This window comes from Talaromyces stipitatus, genomic scaffold (genome assembly GCF_000003125.1).
Source record: "Talaromyces stipitatus ATCC 10500 scf_1105507295549 genomic scaffold, whole genome shotgun sequence".
Lineage (NCBI taxonomy): Eukaryota > Fungi > Ascomycota > Eurotiomycetes > Eurotiales > Trichocomaceae > Talaromyces > Talaromyces stipitatus.
In genome coordinates, this window is record NW_002990117.1 from 2,008,120 (window position 1) to 2,026,666 (window position 18,547).

Consider the following 18,547-nt stretch of genomic DNA (forward strand, 5'->3'; position numbering starts at 1 on the left):
ATACACCAGTTACAGCCAAAAAATTTCTGTATTTATAGATTAATACTCAAAATAAGTGGGACTCCTGAGATAATAACCCTAGAACTGTATTATATAGCCAATAGGATTTTGGCGTAGATGCAATTACATATTTTTCACCAAAGTGTGCTAGGCGACACACCAGCGGATAATCAATATCCAAAATGTAGCTTCAGGAATTTGTCCATATAACACCCAAGTTTCCTTATTTGCGACATAATCAGCAGGGAAAGAAACATACACAATGCCGTCCAAAGAGAATGGAGCCTCCCATGTTTCCACTTCCATGTACTTCCTAGCGTCCAACGAATTATTCAAATCTGAGAAGCCATATGCTTTCCGATTTACTCTCGCGGAACATGGTCTACCATCAAGCATTCCTCAGACGAACATGAAAATGGAGCGCAGAGATGATATCATCATTGACGATATCAGAGGAAACGAGAAGATGTACACGCTCGAAAAGAACGGGTTTGAGGTCATCACGCATACCAGTCAAATTGCATACGAAGATTACTATGAACCGGAAAAAGTGAAATCATATTTACAAGAACTGGAAGAGGTGCTCAAAGATCGTTTAAAAGCGAGCCACGTCCAAGTATTTCGTTATGGCGTGAGCACTCGACTCCCAGAATATCAGAAATTGGGTAGTGCATCTACTGATTCCTCATAGCTTCGCAAAAGGCATTCCGAGTTTCCCGTTTCTACGGGCGAGGCATATGAATATGATCAACCAACCTCAGTGGCACATGTTGGTATGCAATTGCGTTTCTCACAATTGACCTAATAACCGACCAGATCACATAGACACTACGCCGGAAGAGTTGTCGAAAGAAATAACCCGACAATATGGGGAAGAGGCTAATTCATGGTTGACCAAACGTTGTCAGTGGATAAAGTGAGTATGAATCCCATTCCTTATAATAGTCATTGACTACAACTCAGGGGTGATCACAGCATCTGGAAGCCACTCAAGGGCCCCTTGACCGACTGGCCACTGGCAGTCTGTAATGCAGCCGTGGTAGACAAAGTCAATGATCTCGAAGCAGCAGATTTACTATACCCAGATCTTGCCACTGAGAATTATCAAGTGTACTATAACCCGAATCATGAATGGCACTACCTTAGCGGTCAAGAGGTATCGGAACTTATGGTCTTCAAACAAGCTGATCATATGATGCAATCCTCGCTTCCGGGTATGCACATTAGCTTACAATTCAATTAGGCATTCGAACTGACATCACTCAAGGTGTTCCTCATTGCTCCTTTCCAAATCCCTTTACTCCTAAGGGTGAAGCACCGCGGGAAAGTATTGAGGCGAGGGCACTTGTTTTCTATGATGACTGAGAATTAACCCCTGTATTTACCAAATTATAGTTGATTCATTCGTTGCAGCAGAGAATCTCTGGAGGTATCTGTATGTCAGTTTTGCAGCCTAATCCACTCTCCATTTATGGTCATCAACACCACTTCGAGAACCCCAGACAGTCTATAGAACTTTAGCCTATGCGCACTTTTTCAGAGCAGAGACTTACCTTGTGCAATGTGCACCACGCATAGCCAACAATAAAAGCATGAATGTACATGTATCCTATTGTACCCGGCATATGTTTTAGGTGACTCCATTCCATAAAGAATGGCGCATGTTCAAAAATGGTAAATGAACTTGAAATCACAAAATGTTGAGCACATAGCTGCCCCATGCTGCTCTCAAAAATGCTATTATTAGCACTCGACTATCTACCTTTCAAAATAGGAGATGCAATACTTACCTGGTCATTCCAAGCTGCGTAGTATTTGTAATGTTCCACCATTCAAGGCCGGATACCACGATGAGAAAGCCTAGTTCCCATAGGACCAGAAAGTCCGTGGTATAGTTACATACCCAGTTCAACACACTCCTAACATACAAATAATAGTTCCGGGTTCTGAGTGCAGCTACCAGATCTCTCAGGTAATGTCTTGCCGTATCCCTTGACCACCGCGTTACCTGATTCAAGTACGTAATATCGTCGTTGACAGTAGTAATAATAACCGCATCTGGCTGATTCATAAAAGCTGTATTCCATCCTCTATTGACAATCCACGAAGTAATAAAGCTGTCGTCTCCCGTTCGTAGCAGATATTTACCTTTCCAATAATCATTCACGAATTCATGTTTGAATGCTTCATCTTGTAAAATCTCGGTCCTGTAAGCAACAGTCCTTCCGGATAAATTTAGGACTTGGCCACTATGGAAATAGGCTACTGCCGAATGTAAGATATTCCTTCGAATGAGATTCAATGCGCCGTAGCTCTCCCAGACGGTCAATCCTTTGCTATTGCGGTGACCCAGCCGTGATCGGACGTATTGCATGGTATTCACTCCTCCAACGCAGGGATCTTGAAAAGCTAAAGCGAGCCTGTTTAGTGTTTCTGTAGACCATCGAGAATCGTCATCGACCAACACGACAAACTTTGTAAATGTCTCTGAGATCCCTTTGAGAAGTTGAAGGCGAATATCAGCACGCTCGACTGCGTGTAATCTGACTCGGTCATCTTTTATAATCCCTTCTAGAAGGTCTTTCATTCGGGGCAGTGCTTTCTCTAACGTGACTATATTGATGGCTCTGGGATTGCATTTAAGCCATGACTGTAAGGTTACTGCGTAACCTTCCTCTTCGCCCAATGTTGCTGATATGACCGTGATATCCCTTTCCGGAATGCATGTGCTTTGCACTTGTTTCTGAAGAGCAGACAATCTAAGGTTGAAATATCCAATGTATTGAATGATATCGAGGAATAAATGGGCATATCGTGAATATCTGCTCGGGTAACTTTAGCTCTAATTACATTTCTGAAGTTCTCTACTTAGACTTGTTAGGATTCCACTTACATTACCACTTGGTACAAATAGATAATAATGCTATCCATCCTGAGGATTATCATAACCTGAACAAAGATCACAAGCGGTTCGTTTCCATTATGACTAGTCGCCCAGAGATTTCTCTAGTTGACAATATCATATATGCAACCTTTATATCATATAGACGAATCATAGACTAGATTCAATACCTGTATTGAATACCGGATGGAAAACCGTAAGTTGTCACTGCATACGACAATACGTATTATTATCATCCCTCCTAGTGTGATCCTGCGCATGTTTCTGCATTCATAGCGAATCCTGTTGGGCATTAGTTTCTGGGCATTGCGTGTACACGCCTCAAATAAAAACTTGGCATTACTTTCAACATGTAGAATCTTGAAGAAAACTACACACTGTTGCCTATGATACGATCTTAGTGGATCTATGGATAAATTCCTCCAACCTTAGAGAACAGCGGCTCAAAAGATGACGCAACTAGAGCCACAGAAGCGTGAATCAACAACGATACTCGGGTGGAAAATGTTGAATAAACCCTAGTCTTTACGAAGAGGCTAAAATTGATTTTTATTGGGTAGGTATGCTCCAGACCTCTGACTTAGGGCACCAGCGGGAAACGTGGCATGTAGGCAAGGGCCATGTAGATGTTGAGATATACATAGCCAGACAGTATGTATTGAGTATTGGTCTACATAAGCCAATAACCTTGCATCTCATACTTCATCTGTTAGATTTCAAAGATAGCTGATCAACTGACTGGTTCGTAGATAATTTCCCACAGTATCTGGGTGAGATTACAGTATGAAATGCATGTGATGATTACCCCAAACCCTAACCAGTTAGACCACATTAAACATGGTCTTCCCAGTCAATATCTTGGTTGGTCGACCAACCTGCTCCCAAAAATTGTTCACGAGATGAACCAGATCGAGATCGGACCCTGTAATTGCGGCATATTTCAGTTTGTTTCAATATTCAGTGTAGGTAGAACATCATACCAGGTGTACCCATGATGGAGCCGGACACCGGGAGATATTCGATATTTCCACTGATTCGTGACAAGTATGGAAGCTGGCCGACTAGAAAGATGGATTAGCCTATTCAGCTTTATCCCTAAAATCAGCAGAAGCGACAGACATACTAGGTACAACTATCTCTGGAGAGCTGAGAATAGGAGATAAAAGAAGAGGATCCCATAGATGTTGCCCCGCTTTCACGTCGGCAGTAAACTTGGTATCAGCAGTCTATTTTTCCAGAATTATAGCAAACTATTCGGAAAAGGGGATTAACTTATCTGGGCCACTCATCTCTATAATTAGGCTTAACTTCTCGTAAGGGCATGATGGCGATTACCCGTTCATTTTCCGGTAGAAATATCTTCTCACGTAGCCAGTTCCTGTATACCTGTAAGCGATTCATGGCGTCTGTATGTTGCTCGGGTGTGACATCTTTTGCTGGTTCCCTAGGAAAAACACAGCCGGTCATTAGCCGAGACCGACTGAGTCATTTGATTAGAATTTTACCATAAATCTATGCCATGGGGAGGTGGCATAAATGGCTCCTTCCCAAATCTGATCTTGTAGTCATTATAAAAACCTTCTATTTTCTTCCAAAAGTAGAAAATGTAGGATTGAGTCGCTACCTGTATGGGTCGTCAGTGAGAATCTTGATTAGAACACATAAAAAGCATACATCTTTGTGAAGCCATTCTTCGAGTGTGTTTCCGGCAGCTTCGATTGGTGGTTTCTGATTCCACAGATCTTTGATAGACAGCCTCTGAACAGTGGTGCGAAGGAAAGATTCCATATCTTGCGCAAATCTGTCAAACACGTCCATTTGCGCTCGGTTTTGAGGGGTGGAATCTGTGAGATAGATAAGAGAGTAATTTTGCTGTATGCAAACAGTTTAGTTAGTTCAGCACTTTTATTGACAAGTTCCCATTTTGTCGAAGGAGAGATCAGGATCGAAACTCACAGTTCCCCTTGTTTCTTTCAATTTATCACCGTACCAAGCGGATACAATTCGCCCCAAATCTGCAACGGCTCTGCTAAAAATACACGGAGTGTCAAATTGCCTCAATAACTGTTAGAACTAGAACCTGAGGGGAAAAAAAAGAAGAAATAGAACATAACAAGTTAGGGGTATCCGCTCACGGTGCCCCGGACCACATTCCTTCAGTCGATATCATCCCACAAGTAGGGCGCATCGAAAAGCACCCATTAACCTGAGCTGGCATTCGTCCGCTGATGGTAGCTACAAGTCCGTCAGTAAAATCAATTTAATTCTTCATATTCCAGAAGCATATACAATCAGTCCCAATTGCACAATCCAACCATTCGTAGGCTGCCACAGAAGATGGCTGGCCACTACTCCCTCCCGATGGAGACTGATATCCATCTCCTCTGGGGTTGAAAGGTGCCTGAAAATCAACACATTGTGTGGGTTCCGCGGTCCCAACCATGGAACACAATTGTGAAACCCCTAAAAGTACTGCTCCTTTATCGATTAGTCTCTGGATGGCCGGTGCGGTGCGAGTAGCGGGTGGGTAAAGCTCCCGGTATGCCCTACTTCCAAGCGAGGCCTGAAGCTTTCAATATCGAACATATCTTTGACTGTGATGCGCATACCGGCTATTGGTGCACTTTTTAGTGTGTCACTGGTAGTAACCAGACGAGATGGAACAGCAATGCTTCTCGAGTAGTGTCGACTACATTGAACAGAGAGCTGAACTAGTCTTTCATTCCGGGTGGGCAAAATTTGAGGTTTGAAAGACACCAGGAATGCATTTGTATGGTCTTCATAAAGGCGATATACATCCCAGAGCTTTCCCTGGCGGAGGAGGTATGGGCCTGGTGGAATGTTTCGTCTGTAATCGCTAGCGATAGGCGTTTGTATGAAGCTGGTCCAAGACGTATTCCAAGCTGCCGGGAGGATGTGAGCTCCTAATTCCTCTCCCACGAGCGAAGCCTTCTCGGCAGTCCGTCCGTAAAATATGATGCCCTTCAAAAAGTGAGAATTAAAAACATCATCTCTATCTAAGGCGAATTGAACATAAGCCTGGACAAAATCTCGGGGGCATGAGACATAAGTTTCTAGGAGTACGACCATGACCAGTCCACTCTTTCCTGATAGCTCAGGTATAAAATCCTAGATTTATTCAGCTTACACTTCCATAATCAAATCTGGAGCTTTTGGATGGAAAGGCCATACTCACATTAGCACTTGGATAAGCTGCATACTGACAGTCATCAAGACTGAATACGCAAGACTCAACGAGATCCAAACCCTCGACTTCCATATTGTGTAGATATAATTACACTATTCAATCTAACACGAAGCGTAATTCTGCATGCACATGAAAGTATGATGCCATTGCACCTTGTATATGAGAGTCTGATATTATTTATTTCCTGACCCTTGAACAGGTAAAAAGGCTCGCTCCGTATTAACCTATAATTGCATAACAGGTAATGTAATAAGGACCATACCTAATTAAGTAATTTACCAGCATTCAAAACAACTAGTAATGCTAGTGTATTACCAGTGAGAAACCTGTTGAATACATGACGACAATGGTGAGGACTGGTGTGACCTGGACGCGGACGTCAACAGCGATTCATCTCATGTAGATTGATGTTTTGCGCGTTATATGATCCTTAGTTTTTAAGAGTATGAGATTGATTTCTCACAGCAGGGACAAATGTGAAGATACCGGTTGTCGGCTTGAAGCATTTATTCATATTAGATAGAAATAACTATATATGTACCCTGAATCAAAAGGCAATAAGGATCCATACCTGCGCCATCAGTAAGAAAACACGTTACTTACTCCCATAAACCGCGCTCATAACTAGGATTAACAGTATAGCCCCTCTTTCGACCTTTATTATTCCAAGGCCACCATGATGACCAAGACGAAGATGAAGATGAAAACCATGATCGTGGATCGAATCGGCTCCTCTTTGCCGGCAGATAATTTTGTACGAAACTGGGTATATATTGAGGTCGTCGGTGAGTGGTAAGAGGGTTTTTAAACCACGGTGGAAGCAGTGATGCCCTCTGGGTTGAGAGTGAGAATGGTGATGATGTTGTAGATGTGAACGGCCATGGAAGAGAGGAGAACCAGGAGCGGTGGGTGGTGGTGGTAGTAGCGGCGTTGCGTATCGGTCGCCAAAAGAAATTGAACGGATTATAACTGCTCTTTGCATGCGTTTGCTTCTCAAATCGCGAGATTATACGGTCCAATTGCTTCTCACGACGGTCCGATTGTCGTTTGTGTTGGAGTTTGCGCCATTCTTGCTGCTCATTTGGGTCTAAACACCAAACGACTACATCGCCTTTCCGCCGCCAATCATCATGCCATGCTGTATTCCATGTCCGCCAGCATTCACCATACGAGCTACTGCGAAGTGCCGTACGGATTGTTGGCTCTAGTTGCGCGAAGAAAACAAGGTAATCCGGCCACTGGTGATACAGAGGCTCCTTAAGTGGATAGGCTTTTTGATGAGAGTAATAAGCTGACGGTGGTGATCGCGCTGGCAAGGTTGACATGTATGATGGTCGACGAGGGACGTGCCAAAGACCGCCTATCATGTGATGTTGCAAAAACTCGGTAGGATTGGCATAGAATTGGTCCGCTTCATCCACGTAGACCTTCTTTTGTGTTTCGTTGAGCCCGACAGGAGGCTCGCATGAAAGCGCCCATGCCTCTATAGAGGGAAAGACCAAGTGCGACCTCCAAGGAGTACTGTGACAGGGCATTAGGAAGCCAACTGTCATGTTCTTTGGCGGAACGTGTACGGGTTTATCTGATCCGCCAAATAATGGATGTGGAGCGAGCGGGTAACCGTAATCTTCCTGATGGGCATCGTGTCGTGCCCGTAAGAATGAGAGAACATCTATCGGGCCGGGTGCGTGGACTAGAGTGGTATAATATGCGATGAAGATATTGGCAAGGACGAGAAATAGCAACGTCAACCTGCGCGGCAAGTGAGCGTTGTTTGAGGATGAGATAGCAGGGAGGAAAAAGGACACAAGCGGCTCGGCCGTCAGAATATGCAAAGCAGGGAGCAATGGATAGATAAACCTGACTTCCTTGTGTGAAATGATTGAGAGCACGGCCGGCATAACAAGAGACACTGTTGCTAACTGAAACTTGATCGATCTTCGGTGACTAGCCCCTGCTGCGTCACCTGGACGCAAGGACTTGTACAGCCCGATGAGACTAAAAGGGAGAGCCGTAGTCAAAAGTAATGGATATCCCTGTGAGAGATAATAGTGCCAGTCATTGTGGCCATAGAAGATAGCAATAGACTGGGCAACGTTGACATAGAGAAATTGGAAGATGGGAAATGTCCAGACGCCGTAAAAGAGACGATCGATCAGGACCGAAAGGCCGAGGACAGCGGATCTATGAACGCAACAAATTAGTAGTTTGAGCTGCATCTAGTCTTTTCCGGAAAGACTTACCCGCAGAAAAAAGACTCTCTAACAAGTATTATAACAGCCGATCGTGGACATTGGTAAGCGGCAAAGGTGGCCAGACAGGCCCATATGATAATGTTCGTAGGGCGCAAAACGCACGCTAGCGCTGCAAGTAAAAGACATTTTCGGAGGCTGGATAGCGCTACCGTTAGAAACATGATGGTAAATATGTCTCCATCAAGCCCAGGCCATCTATACCTTGACTGTCGACTCGCGCTTTCAAGAGTCTCATCCAAACCTTCGACTTCATCCTCCTCTTCTACCGCCTGATTGTCAAGAAACCATTCCCACGGCCAGAAATATAAGGCGACTACCGTCAATGTAGTTTCTGCGGAATTCGAGAATGTCCTTGTTGAACAGAACCATTGCCAGGGGCTCAGGGAAGTCAATGCTAGCTATGAACGGAACCTGCATGTTAGCACTGCCTCTCATGCCCAGATAGGGTACGAGTTCATACTGTAGCCCATGCTCCATAGTTATCATATCCATATACCTTGCTGGCCAGCTTCCACGTGTAATAGTCTCCGGTTGCGGCGATGATAGCTTGTGCGACCTTCGGGGCTACAATGAGCAAATCGGCTGCGTTCAACGAGGAGAGTCGCGCAATCCATGCAAAAGAGCCGGTAATGTAATATACGACGGCAAAACACAGGGGGTGGATGGAGGATCGCAGTTCATGTTTCCATTCCTGGCCATTGCACCACGATCAGTTGCTTCCTAACCCTAGAGGTAGAGAGTACACACCCATGTGATCCAGGCACCGCTGTCCTTACCAAACACGACTTGCCATGCCGGCTCTAACGATTGAAAGAACTCATCGGGTTGGAAGAAAGTGCGCACACTGAGCGCATTCAATATGCGGAATGCGACGAGGAATAGCAAGATGTTATGTGGCGTCGCTTGATCTTTGGCGCGCCGTCTAAGGCGATGGACGGAGTCAGCCAAGGAAGTATCCGTGCCGCTTGACGCAATAGACTGCTCTGATGCTTCCATGGACATGGTACCGGATCACCTGCATGCCGGAGCTGGTGCGCAGTCAGATGAGGTCGGCAATAAGCCAGCGGGGGACGTCGAATCGACAAATTAATATGGAGCGGTGGGTGTCTAAAGGTCGATCTGATAAGTCGCGACGGCTCTGGCTGGGGAAAGCTAGGGTAGAGGCGGCGGCGGCAGCGGCAATCCACGGGGCCCCACCAGACGTAACTGTTTTAAGTGCAAGTCACACGAAGTATATACAACCCATGATATGAGTGCTTCATAAGAAGAAGATTTACTGGTAATGTAAAAGTAGAAGGAATATTCATGGTGTTTTTGGAGATGTGTTTCCGATTTCGATCATAGGTTGGGGGGGAACTACGTAATTGACGACGCGCTGGTAGACTTACGTAACTAGCCTAATCCGGTTAGAACCGTGCTGTATCACATGATCTGACGCGCTACCGCACTCTCAGCCAATCAGCAGCCAGGGAAATGGAATGACATTCCATAGTGGGTCATTACAGCCAATCACAGCTCACACACCGGGCCGGCTCTCCGTTGGCCGGCCTGGGAAGATGCGGCGAACGGCTACACCTGCACTTAGAGGTCTAGTTTCCTCGTCATGCCCGTGGACGGTGGGAGAATGGATCGTGTCCCTTATTTTTTCGCCTTCGATTGGTTTTGCTCATATACCACGACTGGCCTCTTTATTTCTTCTACTTTCTCTTTATCTGCTTGAGGGCTTTCCCACACTTCTGTCCTTGCCGTCATCTTGCAGTTTTTCCTCGAAGATAACCCCACCATACATCGACTATCATCACGATTCACTCACACAAGATCCATTGACCGTTCTTTTATGTTAAGGAGACAAGTTCAACACCTTTCCTAGGTTTATTGCATCATGTCGCCCATCGCAATTGAGACCCAAAATGGGAACGTCGCTGCCGAACAACACGATTCCGTCTACCATGTGGCATCCACCGACGCCGCAATCGCAGCTGAGCATGAATATGCTGCTCACAACTACCATCCTCTCCCCATCGTTTTTGCTCGCGCTTCAGGCACTTCCGTCTGGGATCCCGAGGGCCGCCATTACCTAGACTTCCTGTCTGCATATTCGGCAGTCAACCAAGGACATTGTCATCCTGAACTCGTCAAAGCTTTGGTGGATCAGGCATCCAGATTGACCTTGAGTTCGCGTGCTTTCTATAATGATGTCTTCCCCAAATTCGCCGAATTCGTGACCAAGTTTTTCGGTTTCGACATGGTCCTTCCCATGTGTACAGGTGCCGAAGCGGTGGAGACCGGTATCAAAATTGCCCGCAAATGGGGCTACAAAGTCAAAGGAATTCCTGAGAATCAAGCCATTGTGCTTAGTGTGGAGAACAATTTCCATGGTAGAACCGTAAGTTGGAGGATGTTGTAGAGTGCTTTATCTATTTGCCCCTGATATTGATTGGTGATTTCGTAGTTCGCCGCTATTTCCATGTCTTCAGACCCCGAGTCCCGCGACAACTATGGCCCATACTTGCCCAACATCGGACACTGTATCCCCGGAACCAACAGACCAATTGTCTATAATGACAAGGTTACCCTGCGTGAGGCTTTCGAAGCGGCTGGCTCTAACCTAGCTGCGTTCTTGGTTGAGCCAATCCAAGGAGAAGCGGGTATTGTTGTCCCCGACGATGACTACCTACGTGAGGCTCGCGCTCTTTGCGACAAGCACAACGTGCTCCTTATTTGCGACGAGATCCAAACAGGTATTGCCCGTACCGGAAAGCTTCTCTGCCATGAGTGGAGTGGGATCAAACCTGATCTCGTCTTGCTCGGAAAGGCGATCTCTGGAGGAATGTATCCAGTGTCCTGCGTCCTTGGCCGCAAGGATGTTATGCTCACAGTTGAGCCTGGTACTCATGGTTCGACTTATGGAGGCAACCCCTTGGGTTCTGCCATCGCTATCCGCGCTTTGGAGGTCATCCGCGATGAGAAGATGGTACAAAATGCCGAGAAGCTTGGTCATATCTTCCGTGACGGATTGAAGGCGATCAACAGCCCTTTGATCCAGACCGTTCGTGGAAAGGGTTTACTGAACGCCATCGTAATTGACGAGAGCAAGACGAATGGTCACTCAGCCTGGGATCTGTGCATGTTGATGAAGAGCAAGGGATTGTTGGTATGTATTCCGGGATCTCGATGAGTGATTGGTGTCAAGTTTCTAATTTGAGATGAATAGGCGAAACCAACTCATCAAAACATCATTCGTCTCGCACCCCCGCTCGTCATCACGGAGGCAGAGATCAAGAGCGCTCTTGACGTCATCAAACAGTCTCTCGAAGAACTTCCCACTCTTTCTGGTCAGAAGGAAGACGAAGTCATTCCTCCTCCGGAAAAGAAGGTCAAGATCGGTGTCGATAATTAGACGATATCTATCGATGTGCTCAAAACGCATGCATGGCTTGTAGCTCGAGTCCGAGCCGGCATGCGTGAGCCCTGCCTACCTTTGCCCAGGAATCATTTTCTGTTGAGTAAAGTGTATGACAGCTAGACGGAGCATTCATATTGAGAAAGAACATAAACCGACTCTGGTATGAATATATCACGCTCACACTTTTAGCTGAGTGGGTTTATTTCATAAGGAGCTCGACCGACTGGCACGCGCCGTGTTGTCCAGTTTATGTACCTTCTATCACAGGGGGCTGTGTGCGAGGGGTCTGAGGCGGGCGCAGAAATACCTCACCTTAAGACTCGGTGGATATAGAGTGTCAGGGTATCGTTTAAATAGCGCATAGTACTTGCATGCCAAGCGGCGGTGCATGTCTTAGAAAAGTTATCACTGATTTTATTTTATACATTTTTGTCTTGTGAAATTTGCGTATATTCTTAATTAAACTATTCTATGTCCTGAACCCTTAAACCCGCGTACAAAGACAGCGCTTGGGTATAGTTACTATACTGAGTCCACAGATGAGTCGGTATACCACTACACAGGGCGCCCAACAAACAGAATTGTCAGTTTCTCGAAAAGACCGACCGCTACATTCCCAATAATTGTCAGACCGTAAACTGCTCGACAATACGACGCGACGTTGACATAGAATATTCAACGATGTCAGCGTAGTTACGTTCAGGCCTCAGTTGAGGGCCTAAGGCATCGAACATCCACCACCGAATGGCAAATACTTTACAGCTACTCAATTGGGCCGAATATTGAAATATCAACAGACGCTTGCCGGTCTAGAACTTGCTGCACACAGTCAACCATATATACGGCCAGCACAACTGCATAAAGTGTCCTTCCCAAGTCCCGAGGGCCGGCTAACCGGCATCTATTCTCGCACACATCACAAATATTGACAGTATATGCTGTAGTTACGTACAACGAATGACTTACCCCGCGGTGGAAGTTGTCCATTTATAATCTCGTTTGGCAATGCCGAAAGGGGAGATAGCTTCTCAGTTGTGACTGGTGATAATAATGGCCCATGGAAAAAAGAGTAGATGGTGGAGATGTCTTGGTGCGGAATTAAGATATTGGTCGAAGCTTATCTCTGCAGAGTAAGAGATGAGTACTACGCCGGGAGACTGCGACTGTGCGTGGCATTTTGATGTCGAAATTTGCGATATCACGTTGTGGAAGTGTTGTGTTGCCGCTTTAAGTAATGACTTTCCTATCTAGGAAACTATTTCATCGAAGGTTGTGATTGGATGGCTAAATGTGGGTCAGTCATCGGACATAACAAGCCCTAGCTAGATAAGCTTGTGTCGTCTATTTAGTTATCTGATGGGCGAATGATGGATGTGCTGAGATAGAATTGCCATTTTATCTTTGAGAAAGATTACGGATGATTCATTTCGAGAGATGTTTTTAGAAGCTCATGAGCTGGCTGAAGAATGCTGGGTCTGAAATTGAATTTGTTGTGGATGCCGATGGAAAGGAGACTGTTTTGCATATTAGGACCTAACTCCGGATACAGACAGGCAGTTGATCCAATAACATCCGCAAATATTGCAAGAATACCAAAGATACAGCCCTATATTTCAGGAAGCCGAAGACAGAGTTCATTTATTGTTCCTCCCCGTGTCGTTCACGTTGCTCGTTGCGCAAGAAGCAAAGTTAGGGCTTAGTCGGCCAGGGCGGATAGCTGGGGTAGTAAGCAAGCTCCCCCAGACGTACAGCTTCACCTTCTCTCTCGTGAATTGGTCGGGCGAGCGATGTATCCGTTTCCGCTACATGATACTCTTCTAAATCGACATGCTTGTCCCAGCATCAGGACTATCTTTTTGAGCTTGCTGAACCTTCACTGCACTGGTCTCGCTCGCACGCTCGGCCGCTGTAGCAGTAATGCAGCGGTATCGAACACACAGTACGGCAATGGGCACACAAACTATCCACCAGGTAAACATGATGGGGAGCGCGCGATATGACTGATTGTCACACCCGTTGCTCCAAATCTGAACCAACAATTGGTACGCTTCATGTGAAGGGAGTGCATACGCCCACCGAAAGAACGTCGGATTTAGTTCAAATGGACTTATGGTACTTGCAACGTTGACCAGTACCCAGGTAAGCACACCGAATGGTATGAAGGAAACAGGAAGGAACGTGGTCATTATCTCAAAGAAGAGAAAGTTGATTTTCATATAGAGCCAGTAAGCCATCCAGCTAAGCACGAACTGACTAGCACCCACATCCCAGTCTTCCTTGAAACCCCAAATATAGCCTGTCGTACACAGAGCAGCGATGAAGGTGTAAAATGTTGCGAGAGCTGCTCGAAAAAGCGCGTTTATAGCCCAGGGTAACCGAGTAAAGACGCGAAATTGGGCTGAAATACCATTGAGAGCTATAATGAAGAAGAATTGCTGCAGGATTGGCATCACCATTGATATTGTGTTGTAAAACACCCTATTACCTAGATTGGTGGATTGCAGGTTAATCTCTGTCGCCTGAATAGGGTCCAAAAACGCATTTAGGACCTGCTCATTTTCCAGGTCGACAGACCCAATAACGTACGAGGCATTGTGGAGGTAGTATGCGGACCTCGTCACCTGTACGAGAGCCTCAATGTTGGTCAAAATATCACCCTGGGAAAACGCTGGGTACCGTGCTCCATTCCAGATGAAAGTGAGAGATTCCAAGTTCGTGCTTCCAGTCCCGGCTCCAAAACCCAAAGCTGCAGCCAAACTTGCCGTTGCTCCATGGTTGGCATAAATAGCAGCCCAGTAGGTACCATCGCACACAGCATTTCTGACGTGCTGTGTGCTAGGGAACTGTTCTATGGGTGACTGAGACAGCGTCGGAAAGTACAGATTGGCCAACAATACCTCCATCGTAGTCGACAAACAGGAAATTGAAATTGTGAACACGATTGGAACTTTTGAACAACGTAGCATAGACGTACGAAAGTTTACCAAGGAAAAGTAGTTGAAGGAGAAGAAAGCATATTGCCAATGCTTTCAAGAATGACTTACGTATCTCTTTTCCAGAACACTTTGCGACCTTGGCAGGTGATGCGTCAGGGGGTCTGCCGGTTGACATCGCGCTTCCTTGAAACACTGCTTGATCGTACAACTTGGTCAATTAACACCGGCCGCAGACCTCATTCAGAAAACGCGACGATTGCGGAGCTGCAGATGGGAATGTCTTAGCTTTAATCAGACCTTCTGAAGATAGTTGTTGCCCATCACTCCGAGCTTACGAGTTTGCGGCCGCTAGTGCATCCATCTTAAGAGTACTGCGCCCAAAATAGGAAATACGTAGGGAAGACACAGACCATGCATTGACCGAGCTTATTCATCATGCTCCATAGCTTGAAATACTATGACCTAAGTTAATTATCCGGATTGTGATGAGAACAAAGATATGGGTGGGCTGGCATGTTATGAAATTCTGCGTAGACTCCACGAGAACACCAACCTACTTACTCGGCATGCCCAGTTTCTGGTGCGGAGGTCTGCGGTGAAGAAGATTTCAGCCCAGTCTACGAGCTCGATGCCACTACTCTTCCAGGAAAGATACAGAATGCTATATACCTAGGTATGGTATGCCCAGACACGGCGCACTCTCTGGTGGCTACTGTAAATAAGATCTAGGTAACGATAGAAATATACCTTTGCGACCAACCGTGTAGCCGGACAACGGGACAGAAACTCTAGTACTGTCATACCAGTAAACAACTGCGCAGATTACTGACAACATTGAAACGACCGCCCAGATGGCGGTTGCATAGGAGTCGGGACAGTCACTAGGGAATGATTTTGTTCTTATCTAACTACCATGCGCGTGATTATAAGTGATTTCCTTCCAGCATTGTGTGGCCTCTCCTATTAGCATGTTTCATTCACGTAGAAAATGCTAAAGAGAAGATATGAGGCGCCGTGCCCAATCACCTGAGGTCAGGAATTCTCATCAGATACCTAAACTCCCTACAGGTCATTTCGAAGGAATGCAATGCTAAGATGGGAATCCTAAAATTAAACCAAGTTAAACGAGATGTATCAACACTTCGATCACCTTTATAGGATCACTCGTGGTATGATCGAACCCAACTGAGTAACTAGCGGCTGACGATCTCAGCTTTGAACTTTCGTCGTTTATGGATGGCAGCTAGCGTTAGGAAGTTAGGAACAGACTGAGCTGAAGCTGAAGCTGATGATCGTCATTGATCATTTCCCTTGAATAAACCTTGGAATTGTGAGATGAATGGAAATGGGGGCCACTGGCTGTGTTCGTCCCAAACCCTTGTGGTTCTATTATAAGTACCTGGATTGTCTTGTCAAATACTCAAGTCAAGTTCTTGATAGCCAGATTTACATTCACACTCAAGGAGGCGCAAACAATGCATTTCCCATTTTACGGCGCAGCTGCGCTACTGATAGCCACCTTATGTCTGTTTGGGTCTCCTGTAGCTAGCGAGACTTTTGACCGATCGGAGGCAGCACCGGAGGGTGAGGACACCCAGGATCATGGAGAATGAAGAGAGCAAATAAAGCTTGCTAACCGTCAGCATCAACAGGATGGACGTCGACGGGTGTGCCCTCCGAAGATCAACCTATTCGTCTTCAAATCGCCCTGCAGCAGAACAACTCCGTTGGCTTTGAGCAGGCTCTCCTTGCAATTTCAACACCGGGTGATCCTAGCTACGGAAAACATTTCACCTCTTACGATCAAATGAAAGAGATGCTGCTTCCTTCAACAGAAGCCGTATCCGCGGTCCGGGACTGGTTGACGTCTTCCGGGGTCACTGATTTCCAGAGGGATGCTGACTGGGTTACCATCCGTACATCTGTCAGGGTCGCTAACTCCCTCTTGGACGCCAATTTTACCTGGTATACAGGTGGTCAACAGTCCGTTCGTATTCTCCGTACCTTTGAATACTCGGTCCCAGATAACATCGCTCCTCACATCAGAATGATCCATCCAACTACCGGGTTTGGCCAGGTTCGTGCCAATCGAGCTGCGTTCCGCTCAATGCCTTTGAAGTTCGGAACCAGCCTTAATTCAGCTGCCAGCAACATGTCCGTCAATCAATGTGGTTCCGTTACCACCCCGAGCTGTATCCAAAAGCTCTATTATATCCAGAACTACACAGCTGACCCCGGACGTGGAAGTAAGATTGCGTTTGTCAGCTTTACGGAACAAGTGGCTCGCTATGATGATCTAGCTATGTTTGAGTCTTACCTCGCTCCTTACGCAGTGGGCCAGAATTTCACAGCCGTGGAGTACAACGGAGGAATAAACGATCAACATAGGAATGAGACTGGAGAGGCAAACCTCGACCTTCAGTACATCGTTGGTCTCGCTGCACCCCTGCCTGTTACCGAATACATCGTTGGTGGTCGTGGCGAGTTAATTCCAGACTTGACTGAACCGGATCAAAATCACAACTACAATGAGCCCTTCTTGAATTTCCTGCTTGATATCTTGAAAGTTGAGCAGGAGGATTTGCCACAAGTTATCTCAATCTCATATGGCGATGATGAACAGGTCAGTGATTCTCCCGAGCATCCCTGTTCCAAGTGCCATTTCCGTACTGAATAATTGCAGACCATTCCAAAGGAATATGCTCTCATTGTTTGTAACCTCTTCGCTCAGCTTGGAAGTCGTGGTGTTTCAGTGCTCTTAGCAGCTGGTGACTCTGGTGTTGGCTCTGCATGCCAGACAAACGACGCAAAGAAGCGCGATCACTTTCCCCCTCAGTTCCCTTCAACATGCCCCTGGGTAACCTCTGTCGGTGGCACAAACGGAACCCATCCAGAACAAGCTGTGTATTTCTCATCTGGCGGATTTTCTGACCTCTTCCCTCGGCCTTCCTATCAGAACGACGCTATCAATGCTTACCTCGAAACCTTGGGCGACAGACAGGCAGAATACTTTGACCTTCTCGGACGTGGTTTTCCAGATGTAGCTGCGCAGAGCGTCGGTTACGTGATTGTGGATAAAGGTAGTCCAACCATATCGGATGGAACATCGGCCGCGGCCCCGGCATTTAGTGCTATCATTGCTCTTCTGAATGATGCTCGTCTCGAGGCTGGATTACCTGCCATGGGTTTCCTGAATCCCTGGCTGTATAGTGTTGGGCGGCTAGGGTTGAATGATATTGTACACGGTGGAAGTACAGGTTGTAATGGGAAGGATCGCTTCGGGGGCCCGCCAAATGGAAGTCCGGTGATACCATATGCTAACTGGAACGCTACCCAAGGATGGGACCCAGTCACTGGACTAGGAACCCCAAACTTCGCGAAGCTGAAGGAGCTTGCATTGGGCCAGGTCTGTATCGGGAAGTAAATCATTTGACTTCCTAGTCGTACTACCATGTATTGAAGTTTCATTTACACTATCGCCTAATGAGTCAACACCATTCAAGGAGCTGGCTCAGGGTATAGGCTTCCTTCTTTTCCCAATTCGCGATGGAGCATCCTGTGCACTTTCTCCATCTTAATTTTACTGCCGGGATTTCCTTTTCTTGCAGAACTTATAAACTTCCGATGGTGAATAAACATTCGTTTGTTTGGCAAAATGTATAGTACTTTGTTTATAGTATTGTGGCGCATTGATTCATCATACGCAAGAATAACAAACAGCCAAGGGCTGCAGCATCCACGAGGAGGACACAAGCATGCCTCCAGTCCACCCGTAAGCTCTGTTCAACCTTCTTCCAATCCGCCTTGCTACCGGGAAGGGGATTTAGGTAATATGATGTG

General features: G+C 46.2%; 7 protein-coding genes across 7 annotated transcripts; 3 read left to right on the forward strand and 4 right to left on the reverse strand.

Moving 5' to 3' along the window:
* The first annotated feature begins 241 nt into the window (after window positions 1-241).
* Window positions 242-1,458, forward strand: TSTA_015990 (CmcJ-like methyltransferase, putative). The gene is made up of 5 exons (XM_002483708.1): window positions 242-631; window positions 692-773; window positions 826-916; window positions 976-1,214; window positions 1,268-1,458. Exons 1-5 carry the CDS (start codon window positions 263-265, stop codon window positions 1,363-1,365), a joined length of 879 nt encoding a protein of 292 aa, XP_002483753.1. The 5' UTR covers window positions 242-262; the 3' UTR covers window positions 1,366-1,458.
* On the reverse strand, window positions 1,422-2,988 carry TSTA_016000 (uncharacterized protein). The gene is made up of 4 exons (XM_002483709.1): window positions 2,894-2,988; window positions 1,791-2,822; window positions 1,554-1,722; window positions 1,422-1,507 (listed from the first exon to the last, which is right to left on the reverse strand). The coding sequence occupies exons 1-4, from the start codon at window positions 2,944-2,946 to the stop codon at window positions 1,454-1,456; spliced, it is 1,308 nt and encodes a 435-aa protein (XP_002483754.1). The 5' UTR covers window positions 2,947-2,988; the 3' UTR covers window positions 1,422-1,453.
* A 637-nt stretch (window positions 2,989-3,625) lies between these two features.
* On the reverse strand, window positions 3,626-6,229 carry TSTA_016010 (uncharacterized protein). The gene is made up of 10 exons (XM_002483710.1): window positions 6,099-6,229; window positions 5,512-6,031; window positions 5,038-5,137; window positions 4,859-4,958; window positions 4,577-4,774; window positions 4,408-4,526; window positions 4,211-4,346; window positions 4,026-4,128; window positions 3,883-3,963; window positions 3,626-3,824 (listed from the first exon to the last, which is right to left on the reverse strand). Exons 1-10 carry the CDS (start codon window positions 6,180-6,182, stop codon window positions 3,724-3,726), a joined length of 1,542 nt encoding a protein of 513 aa, XP_002483755.1. The 5' UTR covers window positions 6,183-6,229; the 3' UTR covers window positions 3,626-3,723.
* A 172-nt stretch (window positions 6,230-6,401) lies between these two features.
* On the reverse strand, window positions 6,402-9,367 carry TSTA_016020 (mannosyltransferase, putative; the record flags this gene model as incomplete). Its single annotated transcript, XM_002483711.1, has 4 exons — window positions 6,402-8,294; window positions 8,354-8,763; window positions 8,826-9,056; window positions 9,113-9,367. 4 exons carry the CDS (start codon window positions 9,365-9,367, stop codon window positions 6,710-6,712), a joined length of 2,481 nt encoding a protein of 826 aa, XP_002483756.1. The 3' UTR covers window positions 6,402-6,709.
* Window positions 9,368-9,974: 607 nt separating this feature from the next.
* Window positions 9,975-12,234, forward strand: TSTA_016030 (L-ornithine aminotransferase Car2, putative). The gene is made up of 3 exons (XM_002483712.1): window positions 9,975-10,751; window positions 10,818-11,519; window positions 11,580-12,234. Exons 1-3 carry the CDS (start codon window positions 10,248-10,250, stop codon window positions 11,763-11,765), a joined length of 1,392 nt encoding a protein of 463 aa, XP_002483757.1. The 5' UTR covers window positions 9,975-10,247; the 3' UTR covers window positions 11,766-12,234.
* A 1,354-nt stretch (window positions 12,235-13,588) lies between these two features.
* TSTA_016040 (SNG1 family protein) lies at window positions 13,589-14,882 on the reverse strand (the record flags this gene model as incomplete). The annotated part of the gene is made up of 2 exons (XM_002483713.1): window positions 13,589-14,718; window positions 14,816-14,882. The coding sequence occupies 2 exons, from the start codon at window positions 14,880-14,882 to the stop codon at window positions 13,589-13,591; spliced, it is 1,197 nt and encodes a 398-aa protein (XP_002483758.1).
* Window positions 14,883-16,182: 1,300 nt separating this feature from the next.
* Window positions 16,183-18,131, forward strand: TSTA_016050 (tripeptidyl-peptidase (TppA), putative; the record flags this gene model as incomplete). Its single annotated transcript, XM_002483714.1, has 3 exons — window positions 16,183-16,291; window positions 16,360-17,330; window positions 17,391-18,131. The coding sequence occupies 3 exons, from the start codon at window positions 16,183-16,185 to the stop codon at window positions 18,129-18,131; spliced, it is 1,821 nt and encodes a 606-aa protein (XP_002483759.1).
* Between the last annotated feature and the right edge of the window lie 416 nt (window positions 18,132-18,547).